The sequence below is a fragment of the Carya illinoinensis genome, chromosome 8 (genome assembly GCF_018687715.1).
Source record: "Carya illinoinensis cultivar Pawnee chromosome 8, C.illinoinensisPawnee_v1, whole genome shotgun sequence".
NCBI classification, from domain to species: Eukaryota; Viridiplantae; Streptophyta; class Magnoliopsida; order Fagales; family Juglandaceae; genus Carya; species Carya illinoinensis.
The window spans coordinates 31,675,912-31,691,746 of NC_056759.1; the positions used below are offsets into that span (position 1 = coordinate 31,675,912).

Sequence of the window (15,835 nt, forward strand, 5' to 3'; positions counted from 1 at the left end):
GATATACCCATTTTAGAGTTTTTGAAGTTTATTTATCAGGTTTATAAAAATTGAAAACTGATGTCTCGAATTATAAAAAAGTGAAAACTCAATTACCCATTTTGTAATTAACTCATTTTATTCAACCTTTGACTAAACTTACTTACCAAAGATTTCAAATGAAATTCGTCCAAAAATATAAATAAATAAATCAAGATTGAAGGAACTGCACAGCTCGAACCGTATGTAATTCAAGCCCCTCCGCGCGTCCGCACGTGCCACAATTCTCTATACTCCATTTGAGAGAGCATAGAAAAAGGGTTTCCAATCAGAACGAGGATACGGAAGCTGAGAAATGGCGATGGCTATGGTCCGATCTGGTCTTCTTCGAAACGCTCTTCGCGGTGCCTCCCGACCCTCTGCCCCTTCCAAGCGCAACTTTGCATCCTCTGCTCACCACGACGACGCTCGTAAATCTCTCTCTCTCTCTCTCTCTCTCTCTCTCTCTCACATACAAACGGATAAATTGATCTAATTGTTTTACCTGTTGCAAATATGATGATATTATTTTCTTGTATCGGACTCTTTATTATTTGTTTGATTTCGAATTCATTTCCGATGCGTTGTCATTGTCGGGGTTTTGACTGGAAAAACGATTTTACAGGATTTAGGACTTCTCCACTGTCCCAAAAAGTAGGGGACTTGGTTGGATTTTCGGTATTATATATGGGTTTTATTAAGAGGTTTTTTTCTTCTGCCAAATGTTGTTGTGTATGTTGTCAGATTTTTGGTAAATGATCTATTTATGATTTGTGGCAAGTTGGCAACGGAGTTGGGATTATGAACGAAGTTCTAGTTTAAGGGCTTTGCTTAGTTGAGTTCCTCATATTATGTAAGTCAGAACAAGAATATATTATTTGCTCCCCCGATAAATAGCTTATCTCAACTAGTTGGTGTTCTCTAATAAAATTCCAAATAGTTTTGGTTGTTCTATTTTGGGATGGTATGTATGATATAAGGGTCTAGTTTTTTTGTTTTTTCATCTTATGGATTTGTGTGTGTACTTTCTTTGACTGTCTTGTGTAGCTGATAACAAAATGAGTTTGTTGTCACTCCAATTGCTGGCTTTGGTGGGGTTACTTATAGCATTGAGATCAAAGTATTCTGTATTTACTGACTTTCCCATTCCCTTTTCTCTTATTGGTTTTACTTTCTTTCCACTTATTAAATATTACAGGTGAGGCGGGGAAATGGGAAAAGATAACATATGTAGGCATTGTTTCATGCTCTGCTTTAGCAATTTATAACCTATCGAAGGGCCATCCCCATTACGATGAGCCTCCTGTAAGCTTTCTGTTTTACCCATGTGACTTCTCTGATTGTTATTGTCATGTTTGATTCATGGAAAATTGATGAGCAATTTTTATATACGTAACACATGGAGCCAGCATTATTATTAGTTATAACTTGAAGGCTCCACATGTTACTCAACAGTGACATTATCTTTTTTTATGTCTATGTATGCAGCCATACCCATATTTGCACATCCGTAACAAAGAGTTTCCATGGGGTAAGTTTTCTAACATAATTTTTTTTATAATAAAATAGTATCGAGTAACATAATCATGTAATATACTTATTGTTTTTCTGTAGCAAACAAGAAATGAATAAGAAACTGTTATTTTATTCTGTTGTCAATGTTATTTGGACTTTTTTCCTTGGTTTAATGTGATTTATATGATCTCATGACTTGGTAATCTTTATTTTTGCTTCCTTGTATTGGTCATTCTACTGTCGCTTTGAGTAGTTCACTTTTGATTGCTTGATTTGGCAAAACAGCTTATTTTCAGTCTTCACTTGCCTTGATTGATACCTCATCTCTAAAGTGAGTAGCTACCATCTCCAGTAGATTAGGAGGTGGTGGAACTGCTTCTAATTAAATTAAAAAATTGAGAAGCATTTTTGTTATCCAACGGAAGTTAATGGCATTATCTTTAGTGAGCTGTGATTACAAGGTTAAGTTGATTGTGTTAAGTGGGAGTGGGACTAGGAGCATTCACATTTTTTTTCACTTTTATCGATAAGCACCAAAAGAGGTGCAACCAATGTGCATGATAAGTGACAATTTCCAGAGCATAAATTTTCGTACTATGTGGGGCAATAAAAGAGATGGTGGGTTATGTCACTATGAGTAATTTCAATATAAACTCACCTAAGTTGGGTTGACACTGGATTTTTATTTTTGGTGTAATGAACCTAAAGCAGTTGTTTTAGATTCTTTATTGGGTTAAAATATTGCTCATTGCAAAACGGACTAAACCCAATCTATGTTTTGATTCAATGTGTCACAATTAGGTAGGTATTAGTTTTGTCTGTTTGGCACTGGTGTGTTCAACATATTGATTACTGAAGTTCAACTTTGTTTTCTAGCATTCCATATTGAGCTTTCGTTATTCACTCAGGTTAGGATTTGATCCTTAAGTTTCCTTCAACTGTATAAGGAGTATGGCAATCCTTATTTTTTCTTTGGTACCCAGTTTATGACCAGTACTAATTATGCCTTCTATCCTCCCAATTATTAAGAATGTAGCCAAGGTGGAGTCTGTTTGTTTTTGCTAGTTCTTATGGCATGATTTGGAATTGGTTGCTCAACAGCTTTGAATAAATCATTGGCATCCACGTTTTGCATTATTTCTGATTCTCTCAACTTTGAGGAACCTTTCAATTGCTCCCTTTGTTTAACGTTATTAGATCTGTCCGCCCTCTTGACTAGGTTAAGCGCATGGGCTCTGTGCTGTTTTGGACTTACATCTGCTCTGAATATGTTCTTGGCTATCTTTATCTTCATGTTAGGTAGCAAAAGTAGCGTTTTAGTAGAGTTGCAAAAACTTTTTCACACCCTTAAGATGCACTTCCACCAAATAGTCTTCTGTAGTCATGTCATTCTTAAAGCAAAACAAGGTGGTGGTGGTCGGTTTGGCTGATTAAAAGCATGGAAATTGAATTTTTTTCCCTTTTTCTGCATACCCTTGCGTATTATATTCTTTCATTACAGTTTAGAGTTTTTTTATCGGATATGTTTCTTTTGTGAAATCCAGGTCCAGATGGGCTTTTTGAGAAGAAGCACCACCACTAAAACATTCATGGCCCAACAAGGGGATATCTTCCAGAACCACTCATGTTTAGCACATTTCTCTCGTTCTATCAGATTTTATTGGACTACCTTCGGATGTCGATGGTAGCTGCTGTTCTTTTGCATTATGAACTGTGGTTTAATACTTGCAAGTGAAAGTTATTTGGTACATTTTTTATGACGTTTGTTTTTATCACTCTTTTCCCAGCTAAATAAAATTGGTGGTAGTGTGGATGAAATATCTTTTTAATGAGAAATGGAAGTTGAATTTTCATAGAGGTTTTTGCATAAGAGGACAGACCATTGGTAGAATTGAAGTTTATTGCTTCGCTTGGTGCAAGTGTTTCAGTTTCGTTTTCATTTTCAAAACTGGTCCATGCTTAAATATTTTGGTTGGGTTGGGTTGGGTTTATGAAGCTGGTTTCAGTGTTTTGGATTTTGTTCAGTTCATAATAGTACAATAATTGATACATTTTACTCTTCATTTTGAAGACAATTGACTATGTTTCAAACCATTTATTAGTTGAAAATAACAGAAGCTGAAATAAAACTCTTAAAAGCACTGAAAGCCCAAACCCAAACTCAGCGTCAACTTAAATCATCACGAATCTCACAGAGAAAATCCAAAATTAAACTCTTACCAAATCAGTTTTGAAGATATATGATTGGAAAGGCATGGGGGTGGATGAGCACATGGCCCGCCCATCCATTAGGTTTGAGATTGGGAACCACTTACTCAGATCCACCAGGCCATTCAGCTGACATTGGGTTAGGTTGGAGACATTGAGGGTGTGAGGCGGATTTATGAGATGGTAAGGGAGGGGATTAACATAAGGAGGGGTCTTGGTTGCAGCTTCTTATGTCAAATGGAGGACATGGAATTCTCAAGTCGCTCAACCAAGTGGAAGAATTCTCGTGTATGTTTTCTCCAGGTTTTTCCTTCTGTCATCCCTAAGATCCCTTTTTTAAGCCAAATCTTATTACAGTCGAATTTTGGAATTATTGATGTTATCTTCAGATTTGCTTTGCCTTCGTGAATGTTGGCCATAAATGCTCTCTTATTCTTGAAATTAACAATGATGGGGGAAAACACAAAGATGAAAAAAGAAAAGAAAAAAAAAACAGGGGATGCTTCTGTTGTGATGCAGTATTCATGCTGTTTTTTTTTTTTTTTTTTTTTTTTCCGGTTATTGGCTTTTTCACTGTGGCACAGATATTTGTGTGGTGTAAGAGCATCTGGATTTATCTTGAACGGTTCCCTCTTCATTCGATGAGCATCATATTGTATTAGCTGATTAGGGAATTAATTTCTCAATCTTCAATTTATATTTTTTCTTATGTTGGATTACCCTCCAGCAGAATGAATTAATTTAGAGTGTGTAATGGTCATTCCTTTCCAGCTTTTTAGCTCATAGTTAGTCGTAAATCATCAATAATGTTAACTTATGCTGCTTGCTTCTTAAGGAATTAGATAACAGCCAAATAAAGAGTTTTTGTTTTTTATTTTTGGAATCCTTCCAAAGGTCCCCAAGACCTATTCCACTTTCTCCACGGGTTTACAAGCTTTATCTCAAGCAAAACTACTACTTTTTTTTCGCTTTACCCGCTACTTCACCCGGAAAGAAATCTGAGAAGGTCTTCCTCGCATCCTTGAACACCTGATGGGAAACAGTCAAGACAGATATAAAGCATATGAAGGCACATGCTCAAGGAACATGTTTCACCGGCACTAGCCTTCCTCCACTAGACAGCAATTTAGACTTCTAGCCTGAAACTTTTTTGCCTTATCCATCAAAGGTTTCAAGAGGAACACAGCAAGTCTGCCACTGCGAATTGACACCCCTAAATAAGTGTATGGGAATCTTGCCTCTTGAAAATCCACAGAGAGAGAGAGAGAGAGAGAGAGAGAGAGAGAGAGAGAGAGAGAGAGAGAGAGAGAGAGAGAGTATGAATCCTCTTGCTGCTGAAGCTCTATGAGGAAAGCCGACTTAGAATGATTCACAAGCTGTCCACAGATTGATCATTCATATTTCTTCAAAACTTCCAGCAATGCTTTAAGTGAGCTCTTGGAGGCATTCAAGAACAAGACGAGAAGTCGCGGTATTCACATTTCTCCTTGTAATGACAAGTTGAGGCGATCTCATTCATTCAAATTAATAAAGGGGGCGGGTTCCGGTATAATTGCAATAAGAGAAGTATTATAGTTATAAAATTTTTTTATAAAAATAAATTTACAAATTGATATATTTATTTTATAATAAAAAAGTTTTATAATCTAATGTATTAAATCAAATTAAATTAGTTTATAAATTTATTTTTATAAAAAAATTTTACGGCTAAAATACTCTTGTAATCATTATATCAAAATACTTGAAAATGGGACTTTTAGGACATAATAAATATAGTTGATTAGAATGTAAATTAAATTTTACAATTTTCAAACAGAGCATGATATTTTGGTTAACCGAACCCTACTTTTCTCTTCCCGTTGAACCTCGGGAGAATGATGGTTTTGGGTTCAAATATCTAAACTCGAAAAGCAAAGTACAGTCGCCACTCGCCAGAGTACTCGCCACCACTCCATGTACAGTTGGATGAGCTCTTTGAATAGATCGAAGGCCTTTATAACCGAAGGCTAGGTTGCAGAAAAGAAATAGAAAAAATCCAGAGCAATCAGCTGGCGCAGACAGTACTAGACCAAAGTCCGATACCTTTGTGTTGTTGCCCATCATCCTCGGTTTCTGCTAAAATCTGTTCTGATAGATAATGTAACCAAATGGCAGAGGTTCGGTCGCCGCCCTGACATGGAAGCTGTTATATATAAGGTTATCAGATTACACAGCACCTGTGTGTGCATGGTGAATCCTCCCGTCCCATCTACGTCGTATCATATGGAAATGGGAATGGCGAGTAGGGCATGCATGACTTGTTGCTGTCATACGTTTGGATGTCGCAGGGTACATGCATGTTGTCCATGTCTGAGGGAATGGAGCAACTTAAATGCTAGCTTGAGAAAAAAGGCATGGGAATCATAACTAATCCGTTTCTTTCCTTCGCTCTGTCCTTCAGCTTCAGTTGTCTCTCTCCAACTTTTGCCTCGACATTCTCTTTATTTTTGGAGTTGCTCAACATGTAGAGTGCTGGCATGCACCAATATATCTTCTATATATAAAAAGTGTGTATGAAACGGAAAATCTTGTTTTAATGGTTTTTCTTGTTTTTCCGTTAAAGTTAACATTGTTTGTTTTAACGGTTTGGCACATAAAATGAAGACATAAATGTTAAGAGAGATAGCATTCAATGTTGTTATATGATTTATTAATCTCAATAATTATAATACTTAATAGTTTATATAATAATAAGTAATTAAAGATTAGTTATTATATTTTTCTCTTTCTCCTTAACATATACACGTGTATTAGGTGCATAAGACGTGAATCCCTAAGTATAATATACGTGTATTATACGTTTCATTAACTTAGATTATTGAGTATTTCAAATTTAAAAATCTCATATAATATATAATACAAGTGTGTTTAATCAAAATGTTTTTTTTTCCCCATGGTAGTAGGACGTAGCTTCCCAGTTCCGCTAAGTCATATTTCATACGTGGGCTTGCTATGATAGGCACGTGACAAAGGCCGTGATCCTTGAGCTAATCAAGAAAGAGTAAATTCGGCCAACACTTTCAAAATATATTTTATGATTTATATATATGCTATATATAGAAAGTATTATACCATAAATTTTATAAAAAAATTATGTTTTAACTTTATGTTGTCCCTGATCGACTCAACTAACAGCAAAATAAGAATTTCAATGTTGTCTCTATTGATTGTCTACAGGATGACATAAATTGATGAATTATAATACAAACATCAAACGACACATATTTTGAACTATCGTTTGTGTTAGACTTTTATTAAATTTTTCGTATACATCTTTGCTAAAATTATAGATGTTATAAATATGTATTGGATTATATGATACTTTGAACTAATTTTTTTATTTTCTCCAATATGCCTTAAATTATTAAGTGACATCAATAATTTTTATAAAATATATATTATTTTTTACAAATAATCATTTCATAAAATTAGACAAACGTGCTTTGCACGTTACTCCTACCTAGTATATATATATATATATATAAATATCCTTCCAGATCAATGATCCAACCTCACAACCGCCTAGGCAGGGGCGGAACCACATGGTAACCCCCCAAATTTTTAAAAAAATTAATATACTATATAAGTATAATTTTTCTTAAGCCTTCCAAATTTTTACTAAAATTATCCTATCAAATTTATGATGTTAATTGCCAAGAAATAAATTGTTAAAAATTTCACTTCAAAGATGATAATAGATAAATTTTATATCATGAAAAATTATCGTCGAACTTAATTTGAAAGGAAAATCCGAGGTTGATATTTCATTTTCTTGTCTCTTTGTAATGGTCTCTAGCAAATTCCATAAATCTTAAAGAAAATTATCTTATAAGATGATTTATAGACACGTATTTTTTATATACAATTTTATGACGTATGATTATTATTTTTTATATAGTCACGTGCAAAACATGCATATTACTTGTACATATCACACACTTTGTCAATCACCCCCCAAACACTAAATCCTAATTCTGCCCTGCGCCTCAGGGTTCAATCAGGCATGTATTATGAAATCCAAACCGACTTCTAAATGGAGAGTTTAAGTGTACTTACCAACGCGTAATGTCTATTAATTGCATTGAGTATGTTGACATAATCACCCTTACCGTGGAAGGGTACATACAACAAGGTGGAGCTATCCACATGTATTTTCATCATAAGAGTGGTATAACTATAAAGAAATTATTATAATCTCACAAATTAACATGATTTCATATGATCTGTCATATCTAATTTACAATAAAAATAACTTTACAATCTAACAAACTACATCAGTTTGTAAAATTACTTTTATAGAATCATTTTGTAACTAGAGAATTTCTTTTATAATAAAGTCAGCATTAGCTTATTCCATTGGTTTTGTAGCATGAACCACAATTCACAGTCTAAAAGGCTGGTCAGTAGTGATGACTCTTATCACAAGTTGCCTTGCCTTTTATTTATTTTTATTTATTTTACATTTGTAGATGGGGATTTCGAATCCAAGACCTCCATTTTGAAAGCGATCTATTCCAATCAGCCACGTGCCTTTGGCACAAGTTGCCTTGCTCTGGTTACTGGTTTGTGTGGTGTTTTCAAACTACTCGCACCAGGTACTGCCGTGATGATTGGAGTTAATTTGGAGAAGGAAGAGATGGAGCAGATTGGAAAAGTGAAGGTGAAGTATCCCATCAAGCGTCAGATCCTTCAGAATTAGCTAACTTGTAATCAAATGATTTTTTGAGTGGATTTAGCTTTTATCCAGTTATTCTTGTAACTACTGGACACGATGGATATAAGTACTTAAAAGCTTCGATTTTATTTTTTCCCCACTTCCTGTTACGATGAAAATGGAAATCTAAAACATTTCCAGGATATTGCCGGGCTGGAAGTGGAAGCTCCTTTTCCTCTTCAACTCGTTTTTCTTCTTGTTTTTTTTTTAATCATTTTATCCATCTTGGTTCCAGTGATGATGAAGACATTGAATTAATGCCTTACTAAATACCCCATTAGTCTCCCTTTTCTTTTCCAGTATAAACTCAGTTTTTTCACGTCAGGAAAAGCGAATAAAAAACTGGTAACTGACATTAATTTGTCGAAAACAATTTGCTTATAACTTTATATCTTCATCTTGTACTTTTTTTTTTTTTTTTGTTTCTTTGAAGTACTTGTGTAAACGAGCGGTACATGGTGAAGACGGGGGACTTTGGCATGTGGCAAACAAAGTTTTGAATATATATATATATATATATATATGTAAGTTTGTATCATGTATATGTGTATATATATAGAAGAATTAAAAATTTATAAAATGAATATAAGTTTAAAAAATCACAAATTTGAGTTGAGAGACATAAATAAAAGAAAAAAAATAGAAAATTTATTAAAAATAATAATATTAAAAAAAAAGAATGATAGGACATACTTAAAGTTACAAAAAAAATTAAAATTATATAAATAAATTTTATATTTTAAAACTAATTAAATACTATCTGAATTAAAATTTTATAAAAATATCATATAAGAAAATTAAAAAAACAAATTGAAACAGAACAAGGCCCGGAATGCCAATCTCGGCAAAAATGGTCGGAATTTGACCGGAATGGTCGAAACAGACCGGAACGGGCAAGAATTTGGAGTGAAACAGAACAATGAGGTTCAGTATACCAGATATTACACTGAAACAGAAAATTACGACCGGAACGGTAGGAATGAAACGAAATTTAAAACATTAATTTTTTAATAGGAAACTCTACTCATTTTCAAATGATTGTATCATGTTTACACACTCCAATAACTATATCTAGCATTACTCATGAAGATCTTTCCGTAATCCTAAAATTGCATGGGAAAATATCTAGACAAGAAATTAGAGAGACGCTAAAATTCTAGTTAGTGTAATGCATTTACAGTGCTCAAAAGTAGATATTATACTTGATCATCACCAGAGAAACTCTGATGCAATTAGTAATTATGGGTTGAATATGAAATTCCCACATTTGCACTTCCAACTTATGGGCTTGTAGTTGGAACTGTCATCTCCTCTTGAATATGCAAAATTTGAGACCCTTGAAAAGTAGTCTTTGTTCCCATTCTGAAGTTGTGGATTAGCAGGGACCTGAATTGCCTCACAGTGCCCACATGAGTTGCACCTCCTCTCGCACCTCGGAGGCCTTGATCCTATCCTGCCTCTCAAAATTGCCTTGCCTTGTCTCTCTGTCTAATTTAAGAAGCAGAAATAAAAATACAGATTGCTTTCCTTTAGCGCATGTAACCCAGAATAAAGTTTCATAATTTCTTAGGAAGTGAGTGAAGAGCGTAGATCAGTTCTCACCTGGGAAAACGGTTCGGTAAGTGCTCTACCTGCATAACACAGACAAGAAAGTTATCTTCCAAGTTACCAGAATGTTGTATCATTCCAATTTCAACAGTGAGCTATTTACCTCTAGCTTCAGCCATGGTACTTCTCAGCTGGGTAGAACTCAGAATGAGAAAGAGAATCGAAATAGCAAAATAGCAAATTCTACAGTTGCAAATGAAGTTGTGACTGCACCCCATTTACAGAGAGAGAGAGAGAGAGAGAGTAAAGAGGCAGGCTATAGCGGATTCAAGAGAAGAATGAATATGAGAAAGGAAGGTGTTATAAGCAAGGTAACTAAATAATAAATTCTCCAGCAATGTGTCCGGGTAAGATTTTTGAGGTTATGAAACTCGGAAAGACAACTCAAGAAATGCAGAGAGAAGAAAGAAAGGAACTCATCCCGAAAAGGCCATGAAGCACCCAATGTCGTTCGATGAGTCCCTACCCAAACAACGAGGATATATGATGGAGGGAAGAGAACCAAAAGGACTTTGGGACAGCAAAGAGATGAGATTGAAGACAGGAAGGAACAAAAAACCACAAACACCACGATATACGAGGGACATGTACCGCTGCGCACTAACGGACATGCATATACAGCTGTGGACTTCGGGTTTTCGCTTTCTTCATTTTCTGTAGTTTTCATTTATTTCTATGAAATATGTTTTATCATTTTCGGATTGAGAAGTTTTTACTCAGGCCTCGCCCGCTTCTCAACTTTCGCCCATTAAAAAATCCTTCATTTAACAAAAAAAAAAAAAAAAAAACTCTCATTTTAATCTTTCTACCTTTGGAAGAAGGTTGAAGAATTGTGAAACTGGATTAAGGAAATGGAATGCAAGAGTAAATAAGAGAGCACCAAAGGAACTCAGACAGAAGCTAAAAGGGCTAGGAGAGCTACAAGCAGTAGGCAATGGGGATCATGTGGAAAATGTCAAACAATTACAAAATGAAATTGATCAATTGTTAGCTGAGGATGAATTAAAATGGAAATAAAGAGCCAAACAACATTGGATACAAAAATGGGATAGGAACACAACCTTCTACCCCCTGCATGCATCTCATAGGAGGAAGATCAACAAGATTTCATAGATTATGGACCACAGGAACATGATGATATTAGACAAAGAGTAGATTGAAGCAAGTTTCACCAACTATTTTTCAGAACTCTTTACTACTTCCTCTCCAACTGGCATAGAAGAGTGCATTAGGGATATGTCCCATAGAGTCACAGATAATGTGAATGAATTGCTCCTCCAGAAGTTCATTGAGGTAGAAATCAAGAGATCTGTCTTCCAAATGAATGATACTTACATATCCTTGATCCAAAAAGTAAAAGATCCTAAATGAGTCTCTGATTATAGGCCAATTAGTCTTTGTAATATAATTTATAAAGTTGTAGCTAAGGTGTTATCAAATAGACTCAAACTAATACTGCCTCACATAATTTCTATGAACCAAAGTGCTTTTGTTATAGTTAGAGCCATAACAGACAATATCCTGGTGGCAAATGAGACTCTCCACTCCATGTCCACAAAAATGCAAGGCAAGACAGCTTATATGACTGTAAAACTCGATATGAGCAAAACTTATGATCGAGTGGAGTAGGCCTTCCTATCCTCAGTGATGAACAAAATGGGATTTGACAGGAAATGGATAACCCTTATAATGAATTGTATCAATTTAGTCTCCTACTCCATCCTGCTTAATGGTGAAACTCAAGGAACTTTCAAGCCAACTCGAGGGCTCAAGCAGGGGGACTCCATGTCCCCTTACCTGTTTATCATATGTGCAGAGGTCCTCTCAAACTTATTACCCCAGTCAGAGGTGAATGATAGACTCTCTAGTGTACCAATAGGGAGGGGTCCAGTTAGAGTTAGCCATATCTTTTTTGCAAATGATAGTATACTTTTTTGTAAAGCCAACACACTTGAATTAAGGAGAATGATGGATATTCTAAAGGTATATGAGCAAGCCTCTGGTAAGCAATTGAACAAAGGAAAGTTAGCTATCTATTTTAGTAGAAATACAAACACTAACTGTAGAGCAAACATACTTTGAATTGCAAGTATTACTCCCACATGATCCTTTGAAAAATAGCTAGGATTGTCAGTTGCTGGAAAAGAAGTGCTTCTAAAATCTATGTTGCAGGCCATCCCCACATACACTATGGGAATCTTCCTCCTCCCCAAGTCCATCACAAACAGTTTGGACCAAGTCCTAAGGAAGTTTTGGTGGGGATTTAGTGAGAATCAATCCAAGATACATTGGGTCAAGTGGAGCCAAATTAGTAAAGCAAAAAAACAAGGAGGATTGGGCTTCAGAAACTTTAACAGCTTCAACACTGCTCTTCTTGCCAAGAATGGGTGGAAAATGCTACAATGCCAATCCTCACTTCCTGCCATTATCTTTAAGCAGAAATACTTCCCACATGGTTCCATGCTAGAGGTAAGAGTAGAGGCACGACCATTACTAGCTTGGAGGAGTCTTCATGCTGGCTTTGAGTTACTAAAGGAAGGTATACAATGGAGGATTGGTGATGGCTCTCAGGTGACAAAGTGGGAGGACAGATGGCTCCCTAGACCATCCTTCCTTGCCCCATATCACAGAACCAATACCCCATCTCATGGGATGGTAGTTGCTAATTTGATTGACCCATTCTCTAGGAAATGGGATGATAGGATCCTTAATGACATGTTCACTCAACAGGAGGTGGTACTAATTAAAACCATCCCCATCAGCTTGGAAAATAAAGGAGATAGATTGGTTTGTGGTGGTACACAAACTGGCATATTCTTTATGAAGAGTGGCTATCACCTTCATAGAGAGCTACATTCAAACCTTGTAAGTGGCCGCTCTACCACAAATGCAGATAAGGATCTCTGGAAAGAGGTATGGAACCTGCAGGTACCGAATGAAGTGAAAATGTTCCTTTGGAGGGCTTGCAGTGAAGTTTTGCCAACTTATTCTAATCTCTCCAAAAGGAAAATAATGGAGGACAATAGCTACCCTATATGTGGTCTTGAAGAAGAGACCTCAGGTCATGTTTTGTGGAGTTGTAGTGCAGCCCGAGATGTATGGAGTCAAGCCTGTAGATAGGGGCGGAACTAGATGCATACTAGCACCCCCCTAAATTTTTTTAAAAATGTAATATAGTATATAAATAAGTATAATTTTTCTTAAGTTTTAAAATTTTTACTGAAATTAGCCCCCCCGATATTTAAGATTTCAAAATTTTTATTGAAATTATTTTTCAAATCTCATTTTTTACTCTTAACTTATCACATTACTTGCACTCAAATATTCTGAGTTGCTTACCACTACACCTTAAAAATAAAAATACTCAAGCTGACAAGCCATCATTAGACTTTTCTCCTTTAGGCTTTAGCACAGCTGCACCTCTACGAACTACATGATTTGACTCTCTTTTAGCACATTGCACTTGCAAAAGCCTCAACTCTGCAGCTCTGCTTGATTAGATTTTTTCAAACTTTCAATACACTGCACGCTATAGCCTACATACCTTTCTCCTTCAGCATACTAGTGTGGCTCATATGCAGAGGGATTTTTTTTTTTTCATTAAGAAACTACAGAAGTGCAATTTCAAGAGAGAAACAGAGGTAGTGCAATTTCGAAGGAAAAGTGTGTACAATACTGTGTGTGGGTTGTGGCTTTTACGAAGATGGAGAGATGAATCACTTGAGAACCTGAGGGTAGCTTTCAAAGATAAAAGAGAGTTGTTTTCAATAGCCCAGGTGGAGGTAGGCTCTTGGTCCTCTATGTACTACTAGCAAGTTCTTTATTTATTTTTTATTTTTTTGACTTTTTTGTGTTGATGCTTTATGCAATGACGTTGCTGTTGTTGGTTTTGCTGAATTGCCTTTTTTTTTTTTTTTTTTTGTCATTTGGATTTGGGGAATTGCTTCCGTTGGAACTTGGATATGTTATTGTCATTTGCTTCTATTTTTTTTTTCCACTTAGTAATAAATACAAACCATACAAAAAAAATCTAACAACTCTATATCATTACTTATTAGGTACTTTTTAGGTTTATTCTTAATTTATATATTTTTCTTAAAGTATAGAAAAATATGAGCAAGCCAAGAACAATTGATTCTTTTTTTAAAAAGAAAGATGTGGACAATTCAGAGAGTAATATACATTTAGAGAGCTCGGTAACAACGGAACATGATATTTTTACCATTGACGAGCGTCCTTCTAAAACTTCAAGAATCCAACCTGAAGAGATGGATGCTACATCTTTGGAACGTGATGCAGGATTACGTCCACAAATATGAAAATTTCCTTCTAACCTACAAGGCGAGATCCGACGTGCATATCTTAAAGCTGGTCCATATCAACCTAAACTTTTAGAATATCCATTTCAGGAATAGGCAATCAACGTCGTCGATTTCAATTTTCTTGATTTCAAAGATATTCAAATTGGTTGGAGTACTCGCCATCGAAGAATGCTATATTTTGTCTTCCATACTACATTTTTGCTAAGAAATCAACAGGTCGTCCAGGATCAGATGTATTTGCCAATAAAGGTTTTGACAATTGGAAAAAATGAATGATAGAATGAATTATCCTTTAATAAGACATGTCGGGAGATATTCAAATTCACCACATAAAAATGCTATAAAATGTTGTGAGGATCTAATGAATCAGTCAAAACATATTGACAAGTTAGTTGAAAAACAAGTATCACAAGCGATGGAGAATAATCGGTTGCAGCTCAAAACTTTGATAGAAAGTGTTCGTTGGCTTACGTTCCAAGCTTGTGCCTTTAGAGGTTATGATGAAAGCTCTGACTCAAAAAATCAAGTTAACTTCATTAAACTGATAAAACTTTTGACAAGTTATAATGATCAAGTTAATGGAGTTGTCATAGAAAATGCTCCACAGAATGCCAAATATACATCACCCAAAATTCAAAAGGAAATTTTGCATATATTTGCAAATAAAGTGCGAAATGTGATTCGCGAAGAAATTAGAGATGCCAAATTTTGTATTCTTGTTGACAAAGCTCGGGATGAGTCTAAAAGAGAACAAATGGTTATCATTTTGAGGTTGTTGATAAAGATGGTTTTATTAGAGAGCGATTTTTTTCATATTGTGCATGTTAAAGATACTATGGCACTAACTTTAAAAAATGAGCTATGTGCTATTCTTTCTAGTTACGACCTTCAAATTGAGAATATTTGATATCAGAGATATGATGGAGAAAGTAATATGCGCGGTGAATGGAATGGATTACAAGCTTTATTTCTTAAAAATTGTCCCTATGCATATTATATGCATTGTTGCGCTCATAAACTACAATTAGCTTTAGTAGCAGCCTCTAGAGAAGCCAAACATGTTCATCAGTTCTTTGTCCATTTGACATCCATTATCAATATTATTGCTGGTTCTTCTAAACGTCATGATGAATTGCAATCTGCTCAAGCTGCTGAAATTGAAAGTTTGATCGCTTCTAAAGAGATTGAGACTGGAAAATGGGCAAATCAAATTGGCACGCTACAACGAGCTGGAGATACTAGATGGGGATCTCATTTTCAATCTGTTTGTAGCTTGATGAGGATGTTCAGTGCTATTTGCTCAGTTATCAATACTATTTCAAATGAGGGATCAAATTATTCTCAACGTGGTGATTCTAAAGCGGCTTACATGATATTAACATATTTTGAATTTATTTTCTAATATTACATG

The 15,835-nt window shown here is 35.3% G+C and overlaps 3 protein-coding genes across 3 annotated transcripts; 2 read left to right on the forward strand and 1 right to left on the reverse strand.

The window, feature by feature from the left end:
* Nucleotides 1–261: 261 nt before the first annotated feature.
* On the forward strand, nucleotides 262–3,351 carry LOC122274285 (cytochrome c oxidase subunit 6a, mitochondrial-like). Its single transcript, XM_043083326.1, has 4 exons — nucleotides 262–449; nucleotides 1,217–1,323; nucleotides 1,507–1,549; nucleotides 3,078–3,351. Exons 1-4 carry the CDS (start codon nucleotides 335–337, stop codon nucleotides 3,113–3,115), a joined length of 303 nt encoding a protein of 100 aa, XP_042939260.1. The 5' UTR covers nucleotides 262–334; the 3' UTR covers nucleotides 3,116–3,351.
* A 6,123-nt stretch (nucleotides 3,352–9,474) lies between these two features.
* LOC122319213 (EPIDERMAL PATTERNING FACTOR-like protein 2) lies at nucleotides 9,475–10,824 on the reverse strand. The gene is made up of 3 exons (XM_043137171.1): nucleotides 10,206–10,824; nucleotides 10,097–10,125; nucleotides 9,475–9,982 (listed from the first exon to the last, which is right to left on the reverse strand). Exons 1-3 carry the CDS (start codon nucleotides 10,318–10,320, stop codon nucleotides 9,734–9,736), a joined length of 393 nt encoding a protein of 130 aa, XP_042993105.1. The 5' UTR covers nucleotides 10,321–10,824; the 3' UTR covers nucleotides 9,475–9,733.
* A 4,015-nt stretch (nucleotides 10,825–14,839) lies between these two features.
* On the forward strand, nucleotides 14,840–15,826 carry LOC122274616 (zinc finger MYM-type protein 1-like). The gene is made up of 2 exons (XM_043083639.1): nucleotides 14,840–15,181; nucleotides 15,338–15,826. Exons 1-2 carry the CDS (start codon nucleotides 14,840–14,842, stop codon nucleotides 15,824–15,826), a joined length of 831 nt encoding a protein of 276 aa, XP_042939573.1.
* Nucleotides 15,827–15,835: the final 9 nt, after the last annotated feature.